General features: G+C 35.9%; 1 protein-coding gene across 3 annotated transcripts; it reads left to right on the forward strand.

Annotated features, from left to right (window-relative positions):
• The first annotated feature begins 960 nt into the window (after positions 1 to 960).
• LOC122832076 (cullin-5) lies at positions 961 to 18,147 on the forward strand. Of its 3 annotated transcripts, none has more exons than XM_044118448.1 (19): positions 961 to 1,064; positions 2,662 to 2,771; positions 3,940 to 4,039; positions 5,291 to 5,503; positions 5,937 to 6,078; positions 6,399 to 6,544; positions 8,505 to 8,585; positions 8,773 to 8,866; positions 9,821 to 9,951; positions 10,664 to 10,771; positions 11,952 to 12,016; positions 12,097 to 12,229; positions 12,302 to 12,433; positions 12,555 to 12,678; positions 12,957 to 13,132; positions 13,215 to 13,376; positions 14,586 to 14,704; positions 14,850 to 14,973; positions 16,220 to 18,147. In XM_044118448.1, the coding sequence occupies exons 1-19, from the start codon at positions 1,041 to 1,043 to the stop codon at positions 16,412 to 16,414; spliced, it is 2,379 nt and encodes a 792-aa protein (XP_043974383.1). In that variant the 5' UTR covers positions 961 to 1,040; the 3' UTR covers positions 16,415 to 18,147. The 3 variants fall into 3 exon arrangements, with proteins under 3 accessions (XP_043974383.1, XP_043974384.1, XP_043974385.1); XM_044118449.1 differs by having other exon boundaries at positions 5,327 to 5,503; XM_044118450.1 differs by lacking the exon at positions 961 to 1,064 and adding an exon at positions 1,100 to 1,690.
• The last annotated feature ends 762 nt before the right edge of the window (positions 18,148 to 18,909 follow it).

An 18,909-nucleotide genomic window follows, 5' to 3' on the forward strand; every position in this document is an offset into this window, starting at 1 on the left:
AAAATCACGCAGCAATCAGCGCATGAGATAAGAGCTAATTAGAGAGTTTTATTTTATGGTAGTAAAACTTTTACTTTGATAAATGTGAGACAATTTCAAAGAAGTAATCATTGTGTTTCCTCTTGTTATAATTGCTTATAATATCAAGAATTTTACTTATTCTTTGTTATTTTAGACAAAATTTGTCCATATTACTAAAAAATAAACAATATGTGCATGTATACTATCACAAAACATTTAATAATAACAGGAATTTTTTTTCTAGGGTGATTTTATCTATAAAATTGAAGTAGTAAATTATTTCAGTGTCTTTATGACTTCATCCCTTATTATTTCTTGTAATTTTAAAGTCCTCTTATCTTGTCTGTCATAATAATAAAAACACTGTATAAATTTATTTTTATCACTTGTTAGAATAACCACAAGGTTAACCAAAGTGTTTTATAATGGGTAAAAATATATTAAACACATAAAGCACATGTGCTTAGTTCTTCTGCACTCATATTCTGTATTTTAAACATTCTGTCTTTTTTAATGTACAATACACATGCATTTTATGTACATTTAAAGAAAAACCAATTTCACTCAGTTGCACATTCCTATTTCTACAAATCAGACAGTATTCTCTTTATGATAAAGCATTGTACTTGTACAGTGTCAATAATGTTATTGTTAATCTTGTTTTTTACGTATTGTTTTAAAAACTAAGATTTTTTGGGAACTTGTACATCTGACAACACCTAATTACAATAAAGGCTGTTTCTATTTTATTCTATTCTGTTCAACAGTAAAAATCTTGAGATTTTGTTGTAAAAATCTTGTTGCTTTTAGACGTTTTAACTTCAGTTAAATAGAATTAAAATGCATTTTTAGCTGTAATCAGAATATTGTGTTCCCTATTGAGAAGATAATAACTATTAAATAAACCACCAAGTCTGTTTTTAGAAGCAGGAGAGAGTTTATTTCGGTGAACTGGGTTACCATTACCTAATCCTGATACCTGTCTCGCGAGAATCTGCGAGGTGATAAGTTGGAGAAACATGGCGACGCCTAATTTGTTAAAGGTAAGAAGCAGCTGAATTACATTCACTGTTTCTGTGCACATTTAGCTTCGTTGCTATTGCGTCTTTTTAGGTTAACTGCTGATAAATGTTCTCGGTGCTTCAGTCTCCACGCATTTCCGCTGATGTTAGCATTTATGTGATAAAAACCCAGAAAGGTGCGCCTGAAGTGGCCGCTGCCGTTGTTGAAGTCCGGTGTTATGCCGGGGTTCGTTCCCCCGATTATGTCGTCCCCTTTTAATCTCTTCATTCCCCCCACTACCCCGAATCCAGCCTTCTTCCTGAGATTCGGAACCGAACACAGAACTGCAAGCCGTTAGCTAGTCACGGATTCCTGCGTAGATCAGTCCGAGAGATGGACCAGAGGAAGCAGGTTCCAGCCGAAACAGTGGAGGGAAAAAACGCTAGAAACACGATTCGGAAGGAAACCAGACCTCCACGCCACGAACTCCCCCACACGCCCACCGCAGAACCCCTTCAAACCGCTTCTGTTTGGACTTTATTTTGACTAGCTAACCTCTAAATAAGGTTGCTAAACCTGGCGTCTGTTCTTGGAAGGCCTTTCAAAATAATATTCACCTCAGCCAAAAGTTTAGTCTGCAGAGAGAGATACGCAGATCCCAAATAAGGTTAGTTAGGCTTTAATCCCCCAAATATCCGCTAACCTGCTAGGTACCGTTAAAACGAACTTCATGTTGGCTCCAGTGTGAATCTACTGACCTAGATAACCCATTTAACAAGATATTAGTGCCTAAACATGCCTGATAATCCGTAGCAGGGCCGGTCTTAGCCCTCTGGGGACCCGAAGCAAGATGTTTTGGAGCCCGTAGTCTAATCAAACCACAATGAAGAGATTATGAACTCTTTATATGGCTAACAATAATGTCACATACATCCAAAACAGATTACAGCCAGTATTACATGTCTTGAGGTGAATTAACAGATTTTTAAAAAACTATAACATAAACGGCAATACTCTATACAAAATACTAATTTTGATTGCTTATAAAACTGCTAGAATTTGAACAAACATGTCTGGTGTCCGTCATACCCATGTTCATTACCATGTGAAGCAAACACAAAAGCTGAGGTTATGATGAACAAATTCTAGCCAGCTATATAGCAAGACTAGCTAGCAGGACAAAAAGCTTGCACTTGAGGAGTTAAATACAAATACAAACTGTACATCTATTTTGTAACGTTTTGGATTAATTAATTCTCTGGATATTTTCAACAAATGTCTTTTTTTTAGTTTACCTCCTCCAGTTAGCAATTAATTGGTTACTAAATTAGTTGATGATTATTTTAATAACCGATTAATCACGATTAATCAATCGTTTCAGCTCTAGTAACAACAGTGTTGTTTCTATCAAAGAACCTGCGTTGCATTTTTTTTCTTTATTTTGTGATTTAAGAAACAGAAATTAAAACTGCAGACAGGTATGGCATCGGTAATCGGTATGGCATCGGTAATCGGTATTGACCCTGATCGGTGCGTCTCTTCGTTATATTGTTTGTCTCACTTCCAGCCTGTTTTTTTTTCATTTCTGTGCTGTAATATTAGACTTTCCTCCACCCTTCCCACATGTCTTTCTGGCAGAACAAGGGGTCCCTGCAGTTTGAGGACAAGTGGGACCTGATGCGGCCCATCGTTCTCAAGCTGCTAAGACAAGAGTCTGTCACCAAGCAACAGTGGTTCGACTTATTCTCGTAAGAGACTCTCTTTGTTTCACCACGTTGGAGCTGCTGCTTCTGTAGAAACAACTGCTTTAGTTTTAATTCGGAGTGGACGAAAGCGGAGGGTCCTGTACCATCGTTGGTTATTATTTTCTGCAGAGTTTCCTTCATATGATGCTAAAAATGTCAAAGTTTAAAGACCACTACTTTATTTATTCACGTCCTGCTTTTGGTAAAATGAAACTGTGACTAAAGTTGATCAGCTTCCAGTTTGTGCAAATTTATCTCTAGGGATACTCTGTCCATTACAAGACACAGACCTACAGTTTATGTCAAAGTGAGACCTCTTGTTAACACACAAGCTTTGTAGTTCTGTTATTTTCAATTTGTTGGGTCATTTGCATATTAATACAACACATTAAAGACTATATATTGTTACTTCCTTACTGTATTACTTTTATGCAAAGCTTAATGTAGTCTGTGATGTTTTATTTAAATACTTAGTTGTTTCAAGTCCTGCTGCTGATAATTTGATGCTGATGTGTTGAATGATTTAGTATTTATTATTGTAAAAGCGATACAATAACTTCACAAGAGGCTCAACATTCCTCATTTACTTTTTTACTCATTTTATCTAGGATTATCCTAAAATTACTACTTCATTCAGTAAACATATACAACTTTATTCAAGTACGGTAATAGGAGTTTATTCATACAACTTTATTCTGGTGATGTTATGACTTTTTGTCATACGACTTTATTCTTGCATCATTCAGAATTGTTTTTGTTATTCCAACTTTATTTTTATAATATTACTATTTTTTGCTGAAACTGCTTTGTTGCAGGAATTATTCTGGTGATATTATGACTTTATTCTCATAGTATTGTGACTTTTTGTCATAAAACTGTATTGTAAAAATATTACTTTTATTGTAATAATTTGATTTAAATCTTGTGTGACTTTTTCTTCTAAAAAATATATATACATATATATATATATTTTCGTCTGGCATACATTTCAGGTTAAATAAAAAAACTAAATAATTTAAGAACCTGATCAATATCATGACCTCAGATATAAACCTTTGGCATTTTAGACTTGCTTAAATGTCTAAAACATACTATTTTCTGCTTGAAGATCATTGTTTTCCTCACACAGGAACAGGCTGGACATGTTTTGTTTTTGTTTTTTCCTTTCTAGTGACGTCCATGCTGTCTGTTTATGGGACGATAAAGGTCCTGCTAAAATCCACCAAGCCCTCAAAGAAGACATCCTCGACTTCATCAAACAAGCACAAACCGTAAGAAGCTTCTTGTTTATCTCCACTGTTTGTTGTTGTTTCAGTGTAATTCTCTTTCACGCTTATATTATTTGGGTAATTCTAATGTCAGGTTTCGATTTGAGGCAGACGTTTCGGTAACTTTTTACGCGGTTCTGATCTGCAGCTCTGCTGGATTTCTGAAGGTTATTGTTTAACCTTTGCTTCTTTATTCATTTACAGTTGATCATCTACTGTCTGTCCACTTGTTGCCAACTTACAATCACCATGTTGGTGCTTAAATCTTATTTTCTGTTAGTATAAAAAGAAACCGTCTCAGAGACAGTTTTTACCCTACAGCAATAACAAAACTAAATGCAATCAAAACAACCATTAATCATCATGAATGATGTGTGTGAGAATGTGGCTATTCTTATTTATTAGGGGCTTTTTTTTATCAGTTATTTGTTATGTATCTCTTACATTGTGTGTAAACTGTGAGACAGTTATTTTTAAGCCTATGCACTGATTGATGGCACTTTTTAAATTTCGTTGTTCTTATGACAATGACAATAAATATTTATCTATCTATCTAAATCTCCAGAAGCTGGTTTAGTTTCGCTACTTTTGACGTTTAATTCTTGACAGATTTTACAGATAATTAAAAAAAAACTGAAAGTAAATATTTGAAACTTAACACAGAATAGTTCAAAACTGAAAAAAAGGTTTGAAACTTAAAAAATTGAAGCTGAAAATAAAAATTAGTAATAAAAAAAATAAAGATTTTGAAACTGATATAAAAGATTTGAAACTGAAAAAATAGGAACTGGAAATAAAAATTTAAGCTGAAAATAAAAAATTTTAAACTGAAAACTTAAACTTTTAAAACTGATTTAAAAAAAAAGATTTAAACTTGTAAAAATAGGAACTGGAAAAAAATGAAGTTGATAATAAAAATTTTAACTTAAAACAATTTAAGCTGCAAATAAAATCTGAAAATCACATTTTGAAACTGAAAAAAAGATTTAAAACTTAGAGATGTTAACTGAAAAAAATTGAAGCTGAGAATAAAAATTTAAAACTGAAAAAAAATGTAACACATTGAATCTGAAACTTAGGGTTTTTTTAGCTTCACATTCTTGTTTTGCAGTTTCAAAATAATTTTTTAGTTTAAATTTTTTTTTTTATCTCTAGTTTACATTTTTTTGTCTTTTGAACCAACTTTAAATACTCAACATACAAATTGAGTTAGTCTGTTATCGCCATACAAACTCAATTCCTTGGAGTTTTCAGGAAGTACATTTTCCTCTGTATCCGTTGCCGTGGCAGCGCGTGCTGAGCCACCAAGACGACACGGCGCTGCTGAAGGCGTACATCGTGGAGTGGAGGAAGTTCTTCACCCAGTGCGACATCCTGCCCAAACCGTTCTGTCAGCTAGAGATCACGCTGATGGGGAAGCAGGGCAGCAACAAGAAAACCAACATGGAGGACAGCATTGTACGCAAGGTGAGACGGGAAAACAGGAAAGGAAGACAAAGCTGAAGGGAAGTCAGCACAGAAGCAAGCAGTGCCCATATAAATCCATAATTTGATCAGTTACTCAGTACTTCAACAGAGATTATACCAAATACTTTTTACTTTTACTTGGAAGTAGTTCTACTTTTAGTTCAGTACAATTTTTGGCTACTCTACCTACCTTTAGTGAGGAGTAATAAAAAGGAAGCACATAAAGAAAATAGAAACTCATGCATCAGAAAGACAGTATTGATCAGCTGCCTTATAAATCCATCTATCAAAAAGTGATTATTAACATGTTTCCATCTTCAAATATAACTCAGCAGAAAAAAAATCTTTAATAGTTAAAAAACAGGAGGTTAGGAGTTCTTTTGCATCTTAATTGAAACATTTTCGTGTAGATTCAACGCGTTTCACTCTGCAGCTCATGCTGGACACGTGGAACGAGTCGATATTTTCCAACATTAAGAGCCGCCTGCAGGACAGCGCGATGAAGCTGGTGCACGCAGAGAGGCTGGGCGAGGCCTTCGACTCGCAGCTCGTTATCGGCGTTCGGGAATCATACGGTAAGAAAGACCGTAGAGTCGACTCGTAACGATAAGCAGATTGGACTGAAGCGTGAAGAAACACAACAAGCCAGAAAATGAGTTTGCAGAGAAGAAGAGATTTTAAAATTTCCAGATTTTGTGGTGACAAGTTTATTTAGATTTTTTATTTTTTTTTTGCAATGCAGCATCTCAGTTGTTTTCTTTTTGCAGATTTCTGTTTATAGCTTTTTTCTGTTTGTCATGTTGCTTTTTTGGACAATTATTTCCTGTGGACAATTATTTCCTGTGGTTGTGGAGGAAATACGACCGCCATGAAGTGTTTTCCTCTCCCTCTCCAGTCAACCTGTGCTCCAACCCGGAGGACAAGCTGCAGATCTACAGGGATAACTTTGAGAAAGCCTACCTGGACTCCACTGAGAGGTTCTACAGAACCCAGGCGCCGTCCTACCTGCAACAAAACGGTGTTCAAAACTACATGAAATATGTACGCTTTTTTTTTCTCCTTCTTGTTAGTCTTTTAATTGTGGAGTTGTAACATTTTACAATTCTTTCTGGTGTCAAATAATTATAAAAAATAATTAGTGTAATTAGCATGCAGTATTTTAATAAAACACTCAAAGTAGTCTGATGTTTGGAGAAAAATGTATCTCAAAATTATTTTAGCTCTAAACAGATAGTATTGCACGTTTACTATTTTTTGAGGATGAGTTGTTTTCTATTTTATTGAGCTAGAAAAAACTAATTAGGAACAAGATCAAAATTTGTGCCACTATTTTTGGTAAAAGTACTTCCTGTATGAAGGTATCTTTGAAAGCGAAACCCCGCCTCAAAATTTGAAACATTTCCCCAAAGTGGGTGGAGCCAGGATCCACTGAGGGGCGTGGCCAAGCGTTTTTGATAAGCAGGGTGTGGTCAGGACAAAAGAAGCACTGTTGCCAACTTAACAACTTTATTTATAACTTTTCAGACCTTTTAGCAACTTTTCATCTAAAAGTTGACCACCAGCAAATTTAGCACCTTTTATTTCTGTTGTTGGAGATTTCTATGGCGACATATAAACTGCCTTTAGTCCTGGCTGTTGCCTTTCTACACCATCGCACTCAATTCTCATCTCCCTTCAGTCCTCCAGTTTGGATTTCTCCCATTGAGCTTGATTTCTATAGGTAGAACTTCAAGCTGGCCAATCAAGAAACAGGTGGAAAAGTTCTGCGTGATGATGTCGATTTTATGTGCTGTTTCAGAATTGCTGTTTATCTGTAGCAAGAGGAAGTGAACGTTCACTTCCTCTTGTGAATGTTCACTTACAATATAAGGATTGTAAGGATGCTTACAAAGATTTGTAAGCATCCGATTTGTAAGCATCCTTGTAAGTATCCTTGTTGGTCATGCTTACAAATATTGAGACGTTAAACTCGGAGTAAAAAAAAAAAAATGTTCAAGACATTTTATTGCTTTCACAGGAAATTCCTGTTAAGCTTCATCAAGCCAGTGCATTACATATGCCATGGTCAAAAGTTAGCGATTGGGTAAAATCAGATCTAGCTGTTTAAAACTGGAACAGAGTCAGTCATTTCTCTGTGATCTAGACCCTCTGTAGCAAAACGTAGAACAAGGAGACAATTTCTACCAGAATGAATGGCAAATTTTTCCACTTGTTTCCTGTCTCCTACATCTGTATCTTTCAACGTTGGGGTCACAAATAAGTGTGATTAGGTTCTGAAATCCATGCGAGTACCAAAAATGTCAATAAAAAAGCATATGGATCTTAGAAGTAATAATTGAAATAATTTAATATTATGTGTTTTTCCAGACACATGGTTCCATTTTATAATGCAGTCAAGTGAGTATGTTAACTTCAGTTGTTAGAAAAGTGCTGAATATATGAAATATGGCTTAAGAAAGATTTTACTTTAAAATTTAATGCAGAGGAAATTGGGCCTCTGTGTCTTTAAGAAGCTCCTGCTCTTTCTGAAGCTCCTCCTTCAGGAAGTCATCACAACATGGCTCCCTTTAACAACATTTTTACCAGCGTTGCTCTGAGATGCAGGTCCTATAAGCTCAGCACAGGCACTGTTTGCTAATTGCAGTTGGCTAGTCTGAAGGAGCTGAGTGAGGGAGGGCAACACTCAATGTATGTTTTTGATGAGATAACATTATAACATTATGTGAAGCTCAAAAAAGCTAATTTTACATGCCCAGTAAAAATGCTTTAATATCAACCGGGAGTGGGGGTCACGACCCTTCTTACATTTTTATTGTCTGGGTCAGAAACTAGAACGTTTGGGGATCACAGCTCTACTGGTTGTGGCAAAAGGCTCGTTACGCTTTTCTTTCACTTCTCCAAATTTTATTAAAATCCCAACTGAATAAGCAGAAGTTTGAGGTTGCAGCATGTTTGACATTATTTCTCTGCTTCCTGTTTGTGTCTTTTTTTTCCCCTGCAGGCTGATGCAAAACTCAGAGAGGAGGAGAAGAGAGCGCTTCGATATCTAGAGACACGACGTGAATGTAATTCTGTTCAGGCAGTAGGTTTCTCTCATGAGATCCTTTAAATCATGTTTTTATTTATCTGCTGAAAAGAGAAAGTCATGCATTAAACACACAAAAACAACCAATATTATTCATAATCACCCTCATAGTATTTTTTAGGTTTAGGTAAGTTTATGTCTGTGTTGGATGCCAGTTTACTTGTCTCGTTTCTTTCCCTTGCAGCTTATGGAGTGTTGCGTTAACGCTTTGGTGACTTCGTTCAAGGAGACCATCCTAGCCGAATGTCCAGGAATGATTAAACGCAACGAGACGGAGAGTGAGTATCCAGAACACTATTTTCTAATAAATCATAAGCTTTAAAGTAAATTATGACAATTATTTTTCACTAAAGGAATTATGGACCCCTTTACAGCATGACATCAAAATCCCGCCCCTGTTTCCCTGCTGGAGGGCAAAAAGCGCCGCGCTAATGATGACTAGCATTGGTTTTAGCTGTAAACTTAAATGTACGCCTAATGTGTAAAAGGAAAAGGGATGCAGTACTTTGCCGCTATATGTCAACACTATGACAACTAGCTAACAAGGTCTGGAAAGAGTTTTAATTAAGAATGAAATAGCGAGGTAGAGGGAAGTAGCTCAGTGATGCTAGCTTGACTATGACAACTTTAACATTTAGATGCGATGTAGAATTCGGTGTGTTTTAGTTCTGTTAAAAAATTTAAATAAAAAGGTGACCTAAACACCAACTGACAAGTATTTAAGTTAGATAATAAACCACTGCTGTGTTAGCTTAGCTATTAGCAGTGTTAGCTAATCTACCTCAGAGATCACTTATTAATAATCACAAAATAAACATCAAGACTGAAAACATTAAACTGTAACAGACTGGATGTTTTGTTCTTTGTGTAGGAAATGTTTGGTGTTGACTCCTGTTGTTGTCAGTTGTCAGGTGTTGAATCTTGTTGTTGTCAGTTGCTATGGCAACAAGACTGCGTGTAGCAGCCGACAGTGGGGTGAGGAAAACGTGGTTCTGATTAGGTTTCATAAAGAAGAAAGTTGCGCTCAGTGTTTTCTTCAGAGGTTCTTATGTCATTTCGTTCATTGGTTCCTGTTGCAGCGCCCCCACAGGCGAGTAGGGGAACAGCAGTTTCAAAGAGTTTGCTTCGTTTGCGAACCACAACAGCTGAAAATGTAATAAATGTTGGTTGTGATCTTCCTCCATCGTGCTTTGTTCCTCTGATTTGTTTGTTCTTTCCCCCTCCCTGAGCAGAGCTGCACCTCATGTTCTCACTCATGGACAAGGTTCCCAGTGGGATTGAGCCCATGCTGAAGGACCTAGAAGAGCACATCATTAATGCTGGACTGGCGGACATGGTGGCTGCCGCTGAGACCATCACTACGGTACGTTTACCGACTCCAGCTGTTTCAGCTGCCATTTCTGATCAGATCATCTATGGGTAATTTCTCCTCATGCAGCTCATTGTTTTCAGTGACGGGTAGAGTAACCAAAAATTGTACTCAAGTAAAAGTAGGACTACTTCAACATATTTTTGCTCAAGTAAAAGTGAAAAGTGTCTAAATAATCTAAAATAAAAAAGGAAATAGGGTTTCTGTCCTAAATAAATAGTCAAAGTAATAAGTGTAGAAATGTATTTGGCAAAATACATTTCAATAAAATACATACAATAAACAATACTGACTAACTGATGAAATTATCAATTAACTAATATTTAAAAATGACACAAACAAACAGACCAAAATATAAAGTTAAGTGGAGATTTTGATATTTTAAGTACAAACTCAATAATTCATAGAAATAACCAAATCTGGCAAAATATTTTTTTTCCCAAACCAGTTTCTTTCAGTAGAAAACTTATGAAACTTTAACAAAAGCTGCAGGTGTGTGTCTGCTGAATTTCACGTTTGTTTTTCATTCAGTGGGAAGAAAATCCAGAAATTTTGCTCAGATAATAGTGGAAATACTTCATAATAAAATTACTTGGAGTACAGCATAGTAAAAATACTCCTAAAAGTAATTTTTTTCAGAAAAGTTACTATAAGTAAATGTAAGTAGTTATTACCGACCTCTGATTGTTTTTAAATGTTGTTGCAGGATTCTGAGAAGTATGTGGAGCAGCTGCTGACGTTGTTTAATCGCTTCAGTAAACTGGTGAAGGAGGCTTTCCAGGACGACCCGCGCTTCCTCACAGCAAGAGATAAGGTGTGTTTTTACCCAACCTTCAGCTCTTAGAGTTATTCGTAGAAATAAGCGGACTCGCTGGTATTTACCCGGTTTTTAAGCTGTTTTAATCTGACCTCAAGTGCACAAATGGAGAGATTATATGTGTGGGGAAAAACAAAGAACACTCTTGTTTTTTGATGGAAAGTAGCAGCCAGGTGCGACCAATTAAAGCACTCTTAGATTTATAAGAGTCGTAGTTTTGGCGTGTATCAGTACTGATGGCCTTTAAAAAAATCAACTGTTGCTCCACATCAGCATGGAAAACTTCATAAGATCTGTTTTACAAACTATTTGATTTCTGTTGTTATCCAGTTATAAATATTTATTCCCAGAAAATTCACCTGTAAAACAGACTTCCATCTCAGGCTCTCAATGTCTCAGTCAGTACTTAAAATGTTTGATTTGACAGAATAATTAGATATTTAACAAATAAAGACAAAAACTAAATAAAAAAATATTAAATAAAACATTTGCGACAGAATTTGTTAAATATTTAATAAGTTTAAAGTAATAAATGAATAAATAAATAAAATATCAAGTAAATAATCAAAAGTTTTGTCGGAATAATTTTGTATTTAACTAATAAATTATTCAAATTAAAGAATAACATCTAAACTAAAATAAATGAATAAAATATGACATAACTACATAAACTAAAATGTTTATAACAAATAATTATAATAGTAATAAAAAATTAAATCTAAAATAATAAAAAAATAAAATAATAAACAATAAAATGTCATTAAGTATTTAGCAAACAAAGTAAAAAATAAATATATTATAAATAAAATATGTAAAAAATAATCAATTAAAAGTTGATGACAGGATTATTAAGTATTTAACAAATAAAAAAAGAAGGTAATAATCAATAAACAAAATCTTAAGTAAATAATATTAATAAATTAAAAGTTTATTACAGGATAATATTTAATAAACTAATATAAATAAGATAATAAATAAAATATTTTAAAAAAATAACATTTAAATAAATATTTAACAAGTAAAGAAATAAAATGGAAAAAATAATCTAAAATAACAAAGGAAATAGTGTTTCTGTCCTAAATAAATAGTCAAAGTAATAATGACAAAACCCAACAGCTTTGTTTTTCTCTTCTATTCCTTACATTTTTTTAAATCCTTTTGTTGTTTTCATTCCAAGGCTTACAAAGCCGTCGTCAACGATGCAACGATCTTCAAGCTGGAGCTCCCGATGAAGCAGAAGGGGTGAGTCGGAACCAACCCGTTAAAACCCGTCGCTGTGTCGCAACGTTAGCATCAATGTTCGACTGTTTGTTTTTAATCAGAGTGGGAATGAAAACGCAGCCCGAGTCCAAATGTCCCGAGCTGCTGGCGAACTACTGTGACATGCTGCTGAGGAAAACGCCCCTCAGCAAGAAACTTACCTCTGAAGAAATTGAGCTGAAGCTCAAAGAAGTGGTGAGTGGATTTCCTGACCCGTTCTCCTGTTTCCTCCCCGCCGGTGTCGTGATTTCTCCTCCGTCCCTGCAGCTCTTGGTGTTGAAGTACGTCCAGAACAAAGACGTCTTCATGCGGTACCACAAAGCTCACCTGACGAGGCGCCTTATTCTGGACATTTCAGCCGACAGCGAGATTGAGGAGAACATGGTGGAGTGGCTGAGGGTGAGTCTCACTCACAGACGAGTACAGAAATAATCATCATTACAGGGTCCTGGTGCAGGAGCTGGAGATCCGTGAATTTCAATTCTGTGTTTGGAAAGAGCTGATGATTATGTCTCTGTAGGAAGTAGGAATGCCTGCTGACTATGTGAATAAGCTGGCCAGGATGTTTCAGGACATCAAGGTCTCAGAGGATCTCAATCAGGTGTTCAAGGAGATGCACAAACACAACAAGCTGGCTCTACCAGGTACGACTGCAAACTGAACTAAAAACACAAAACTAGTCGATAAACCCAAAGTCAGTGGCTGTTTTATGACTTTCCGTTTTCAGTTCTGTTTGAAATGATGATGAAACTGAAATTAGTTTTTCGTGTTGTAGTTTAAAAGTTATTAAATGCTGACTTTGGCATTTCTGTTAAAGCCTAATACATAGTTGTCATGTGACATTTCGCTTGTGTGAACTTTGTAACTGAGCCACCTTGGCTGAGCCATAATGAAAAACCCAAATCGGTTCGTGTTTCTGCAGCGGACAGCGTGAACATTAAAATCCTGAACGCCGGGGCGTGGTCCCGGAGCAGCGAGAAGGTTTTCGTCTCGCTGCCGACGGAGCTGGAGGACCTGATCCCCGAGGTCGAGGACTTCTACAAGAGGAACCACAGCGGTCGGAAACTCCACTGGCATCACCTCATGTCCAACGGCATCGTGAGTACAACAAACTCCGGATGTGTCCGAGTTTAATCCCCCACGTTTCAACCTTTTTTAGATCTTTTTGTTGTTTGTTCAGATCACCTTTAAGAACGAGGTGGGCCAGTACGACCTTGAGGTCACGACCTTCCAGCTCGCCGTGCTGTTTGCCTGGAATCAGAGGCCGAGAGAGAAAATCAGCTTTGAGAACCTCAAACTGGCCACGGAGCTTCCTGACGCCGAGCTGCGCCGAACGCTTTGGGTCAGAACAAAACAACAAAAAACAAAACGCCTGATTTTCTTTTCAGCTGCATGAAGTTTGTTTTAATAAGATTCATAACTGACCTGTGAAGATTTCTGTCACTCCAAAAACACTAAATCTATCCTGTGTTTTTGGTCTAGTTTTCTTGTGCAAATATCTCGGCACACTTAAAATAAAACAAAGCTACCTTCTAATCAGAGTTGGGTAGTAAGTAATTACATTTACTCCATTACATTTACATGAGTAACGTTTTTGGAAAAATTTACTTTTAGGAGTATTTTGCTACGCTGTACTTTTTACTTTTACTATGAAGTATTTGGACTCGAGTAAAATTTCTGGATTTTGTACCCACTGAATTAAAAATAAACATGTTTTAACCAAACATTCAGCAGACACAGACGCACCTGTGGTTATTGTTAAAGTTTTAGAAGTTTTTTATTAAAAAAACTGATTTGGAAACATTTTCCTTTGCCCAATTTCGTTAATTTTTTGTTAATTAAGTGAATTAAATAAATACCAATATTTCCACTTAATTTTATAATTAAAAAAAAAATTTTATATTAAATTATTAATAATACGATTAACTTGAGTAGACTTTTTTTTTTTGCCAAATACTTTTAAATTTTTACTTGAGTAAAAAATATGTTGAAGTATTGCTTCTATTACTGGAGTACAATTTCTGTTACGCTTACCTTCTTCTTATAATTAACTTTCCATCAAGAAATCGGAGTTTGTTTTAATTCCTTAATACTGATTTTTTTTTTAAAGTACTAGTTGCGCTGGCAGATTATTAGATTTATTGCAAGACAATTTTTTCCATGTTATAAGTGAAATAATCTTCCAGTGGAGAAGAAATTTTTACTCACTGTAAAGTAGAATGTTCCACTACGCCGTTACCTAGCAACCCCGGCCACAAAACCCCAGCCCGTAACCTAGCAACCCAGTTCAAGTTCCGCTGGCAGATTATTTCACTTAGAACAAGGGGAAATTGTCTTGTTACAAATGAAATACTTTCCCAGTTGAACTAGAATTTTTTTTCTTCCATATATTAAGAAATTATTGACCTAAAATAAGCTGCTATTTCTTGCTGAAAAGTTGCTTCTAAGTTAGTTTTGTCTTATTTCAAGTGTAATAAGATATTTACAACAGAAACTACACCAAATATACTTGGTATTTTCCCACATAAATTATTCTTTTCTGCCTTTACAGTCTCTGGTTGCATTTCCTAAACTGAAGAAGCAAGTCCTGTCGTATGACCCGTCCGTTAGCTCACCCAAAGACTTTACAGATGCGACGCTCTTCTACGTCAACCAGGAGTTCTCGCTCATGTAGGTCACTGCAACAGAAAGTAAATTATTTCCTTTATTTTGGTATAAATGCTCAAGACTCGGAGAAGAAAATTCGCCGGTCCAATTTTTTACACATTACATTTTAATATTTGGGGATTCTTTGGTATTCTGTGTCTTTTCTCAGCAAAAACTCCAAAGTTCAGAAGAGAGGGAAGATCAATTTGATTGGTCGGCTGCAGCTCACGACGGAGCGAATGAGAGAGGAGGAGAACGAAGGAATCGTTCAGCTCAGAATACTCAGAACTCAGGTATGTTGCCAGGTTGCGCTGCTGCTTTCTCGACGGCAACGGAGCAACGAGTCGGGTCAACAAGTCCTTTTGTTTTATGGTTGATAGTTCCAGTATGTTGGTGGCGTCAGATCAAATTTACATGAGCGTGTTTACACCTCAAACACCGTAATGAAAACACACAGCAACCGGAGAAACTGCACTGTAAAATCACAGCTTCACCAAGTATTTTAGTCGAGTTTCTAGTGTTAATATCTTATTACACTTGAAATAAGACAAAGTAACCTTTTGCCAAGATGTAGGAGCTTGTTTTTAGTCAATCATCCAATATTGATGAAAAAGCACTTGTTCCACTAGCAGATTATTTCACTTATAAAATTGTAAAAATGTCTTGAATTAAATAATCTGCCACTAAAACTACATTTTTAATCAATATTAAGGAATTATTGACTTATAACAAGCTCCTATATATCTTACTGACATGTTACTTATGAGTTAGTTTTGTTTTATTTTAAGTGTACTAACTTACAAGTAACTTTTCAGCAAGATAGAGAAGTTTATTTTTGATAAATAATTCATGCTTATTGATTGAAAAATATACTTTATCTTTCAATCAGTAGTCAAGAATTATGTAAGATTTTCTGTTTTTGCAGTGTATGTAGAATCAGTTTCTGTGCCAAACCCTCATGTTTGCCTCTACCAGCTTTGCTTTTGCTTGGTTTCCTAATTATATTTGACTTATGAAGAACATTTATTGCATTACATTTTCTTTAGGGGTTTCTCTAGCTGTATCTACATTACAAATGTGCACAATACTTTGTCAATATTTCACTAATGTAAAAAAACAACACAATTTTGCAATTGTGGTGTTTCCACTTAGTAAGAAACTCAATTAAAAATCTCACGTGTTCACGCAGTAGGTCGTCTTCGTTTTTCCCGCCAGTACTAACATCCAGTTGTTGATCATGTGATGCGAAAAAGGTGTTTCCATTGCACTTTTGCGGAATACGCTAATTTCAATATGGCCGAAAAACCACCTCAAACTAGCGCCAAAACATTTTCATTGAAAAACTCGAGGTTTTTCAAGATTTATATGTTTCCTGTATGCAAATTTATTTTCGTAATTCCAATTTGCGCTGCTATACGGTGAATGAAAACGCGGCTATTGTATGTCTGGTTAAAATAAATTTCAATTTGTTGTTATAAAGTGGATAAAATGTGAAAAAAAATAAGTGGTTTTAATTTAAAATCCGCATTTTGTGTTCAGGAGGCTATCATCCAAATCATGAAGATGAGGAAGCGCATCAGCAACGCTCAGCTGCAAACGGAGCTGGTGGAAATCCTGAAAAATATGTTTCTGCCTCAGAAGAAGATGATAAAGGAGCAGATTGAGTGGCTCATCGAACACAAATATATAAAGAGGGACGAATCGGACATCAACACTTTCATCTACATGGCCTAGGCAACCAGCACCCAGTGCGTTTCTGCTGTTTTTCTTTTACCGCTGGGGCCGCTACCGGCACTTTGTGATCCCGACGAGGAGCCGAACGGAGGGAGAGGCCTGACCAGGGTCGACGGAGGGACGAGTCTTTTCAACAAAAGTGTGGACGTTTTTTTCTGTTTGTGTGACGCCGGTGTGTCATTTAAAGATGTAGCGTTGAGTCGTTGTTTGTCTTCGCTGCCCTCTAGTGTCCAATCCGGGGAAACGCACGGCACGGCGGGCCTTTTTGCCAGCAGCTCAGCACAGAAGAAAAACAAAAACAGTTCACACACTAAAAATTAAATACTTCCTGCCTTACTTCCCTCAGCAGAGAGCTGCAGAAGAGATGAAGGGTGACTTGTGCAGCGAAGGGAGGACAGTCTTTCACTTTCTCTTGAGGCCTTGGCTGCTGTCTTTGCGGCGGCCATCTTGCATCCCTCCTATTCGCTATCGCTCTTGTTGAAACTCAGAAGAATTGCGAGTGAAAGTTGCCGACTGGGAGGAGCGGAGACTGCGAAAGGACTCGTTCAGAGTACCGAGGAGTATTTTTTGCCAAATTGTGTGTGTTTGTGTCGCGTGGGTGTTGCGTGTGTTTGGGTGCATGACGTGTACGTGTTCTTTTATGTGTGTGTATCTCTATGTGCACTTTCAACAGCATGCTGCTCTATGATTATTATTATTATTATTTTGTTTTATTCCATCAACGGAAAAACGATCACACTTTGTGATGGAGGTGATCGAGAACCGAGGATGTGCCACCGTTACAAAGTCTATTATTGATTTTCTGACTCTGCCATGTGATTGCAGTTGAGCAGTTTATATTTTTTAGTCCATTGCTGAACCGTTATCACACTGCAAACTATTTGTTTGGTGTGTAAAAACCAATGATCTCGACATTATGAAATTAAATTCCAAGCCGGACAAAGTGAAATTAATGACCAGGTTACTTTTTTGTGTCAAAATAATCAGATCAACAGGGGAAAAAAAAGATAATTTCTATCATTTCTGGTTAATAAGTACCGTAAGCCTGATGGTGTTTGGATTCACACTGCAGAAACACTAAATATTACCAAGTATTGTTTTGTCTAGTTTCTAGTGCATACATCTTATTATACTTAAATTGGACAAAACTAATGCACAAGCCACTTTTCAGCAATTTATATGAGCTTGTTTTTAATAGTTCCTCAATGCTGATGAAAAAGTGCTAATTCAACTGGCAGATTTTTACACGCATTACATTTTTCCATGTTCTAAGTAAAAAAAAACTATTCCAAGTGGAACTAATCAGTAGTTTTTAAAATCAATATTCAAGATTTACAGAGTTAAAACAAGCTCTTATATCTAATTGAAAAGTTACTTATAAGTTAGTTTTGTGTTATTTCAAGTTCTTAACAAGATTACTGAAATATTTTCTGTTTTTGCAAGTGGGAAAAGAAAGTACACCCTCTCTCAGCTCTAGAGTTTCACATATTGGGGCATATTCTGTCTTTATCAAGCTCTAGAATCACTTTAAACTGATATTACATTTGCAAAAACAGACAAAATATTTAAAAAAGAGAATTAGCAACTACCACTTCCACACAAAGCAGTAGATCCATACATTAATGTGACCACTTCTGTACAAATGCATCATCCTCAAATGATTTATTTCATTTATTCAGTTGAAAAAGTTAAACTTGTGTACAATAAAGATTCATCACTCAGTTATTTATTTATTTCAAGTGTTTCTGTTAATGTTTGTTGTTCACAACTGATAACATGCCAACAACGTTAAAACTAAATCTGAAAATTTTTTAATCTTTTGTAAAAGTGCAGTATTTCTTGTCGGATATCTCAGAAGAGTAAAAATATTGCTACTTTTGTTTCCTTCCATTTTTAATGATTATGACTTACAGGTAAAGAAAACGCTAAATTCAGTGTCTCAGAAACTTGTATCACAAGCTCCTGTTTTTAGCATATATGTCACTTTTCACATCTTTGCACTCGGTGATTTGTTGGGATTGTTTTTGCATGAATTAGTTCAAATGGTTGCAAAGCTTTATAGATATTCTGCTAATGTTGGGGGAAAAAACACAATTTTTCAATTTTGGTGTTTCCATTAAATAAGAAATGCAATTAAAATCACATTTGAATATGTTACTTAATGCGATAAACCATGAAAAATGACACTGCGCCGTCATCCTCCCATCACTTCCGGTTAGTCTTCTTCATCATTTCCACCAGTAGTAACATGGTTGTTGGTCATGTGACACAGAAAAGGTGTTTCCATTGCAGTTTTATAAAATACACTAATTTTGATGCAACCAAAACAGCTACCTCATCGCAGCGCTGGAAGTATTTATTAAAACCATTTTTTTTAATTGCCTTGTTTCCTTTAAGCAAATTTAATTTTGCAGTTCCAATTTACCCAATTTTATGGCCAGTGGAAATGCAGCTAGAATAGCATATTTTTTCCTCTGCTCTAGTAAGAATATCTG

Source organism: Gambusia affinis, linkage group LG06 (genome assembly GCF_019740435.1).
Source record: "Gambusia affinis linkage group LG06, SWU_Gaff_1.0, whole genome shotgun sequence".
Classification (NCBI taxonomy): domain Eukaryota; kingdom Metazoa; phylum Chordata; class Actinopteri; order Cyprinodontiformes; family Poeciliidae; genus Gambusia; species Gambusia affinis.

Coding starts and splice junctions, on each gene's coding strand:
- LOC122832076 (XM_044118448.1), top strand. CDS start 1,041: ATGGCGACGCCTAATTTGTTAAAG. Junction 10,772..11,951: donor TCCTCACAGCAAGAGATAAG/GTGTGTTTTTAC, acceptor TTTCATTCCAAG/GCTTACAAAGCCGTCGTCAA. Junction 14,974..16,219: donor TCAGAATACTCAGAACTCAG/GTATGTTGCCAG, acceptor TTTTGTGTTCAG/GAGGCTATCATCCAAATCAT.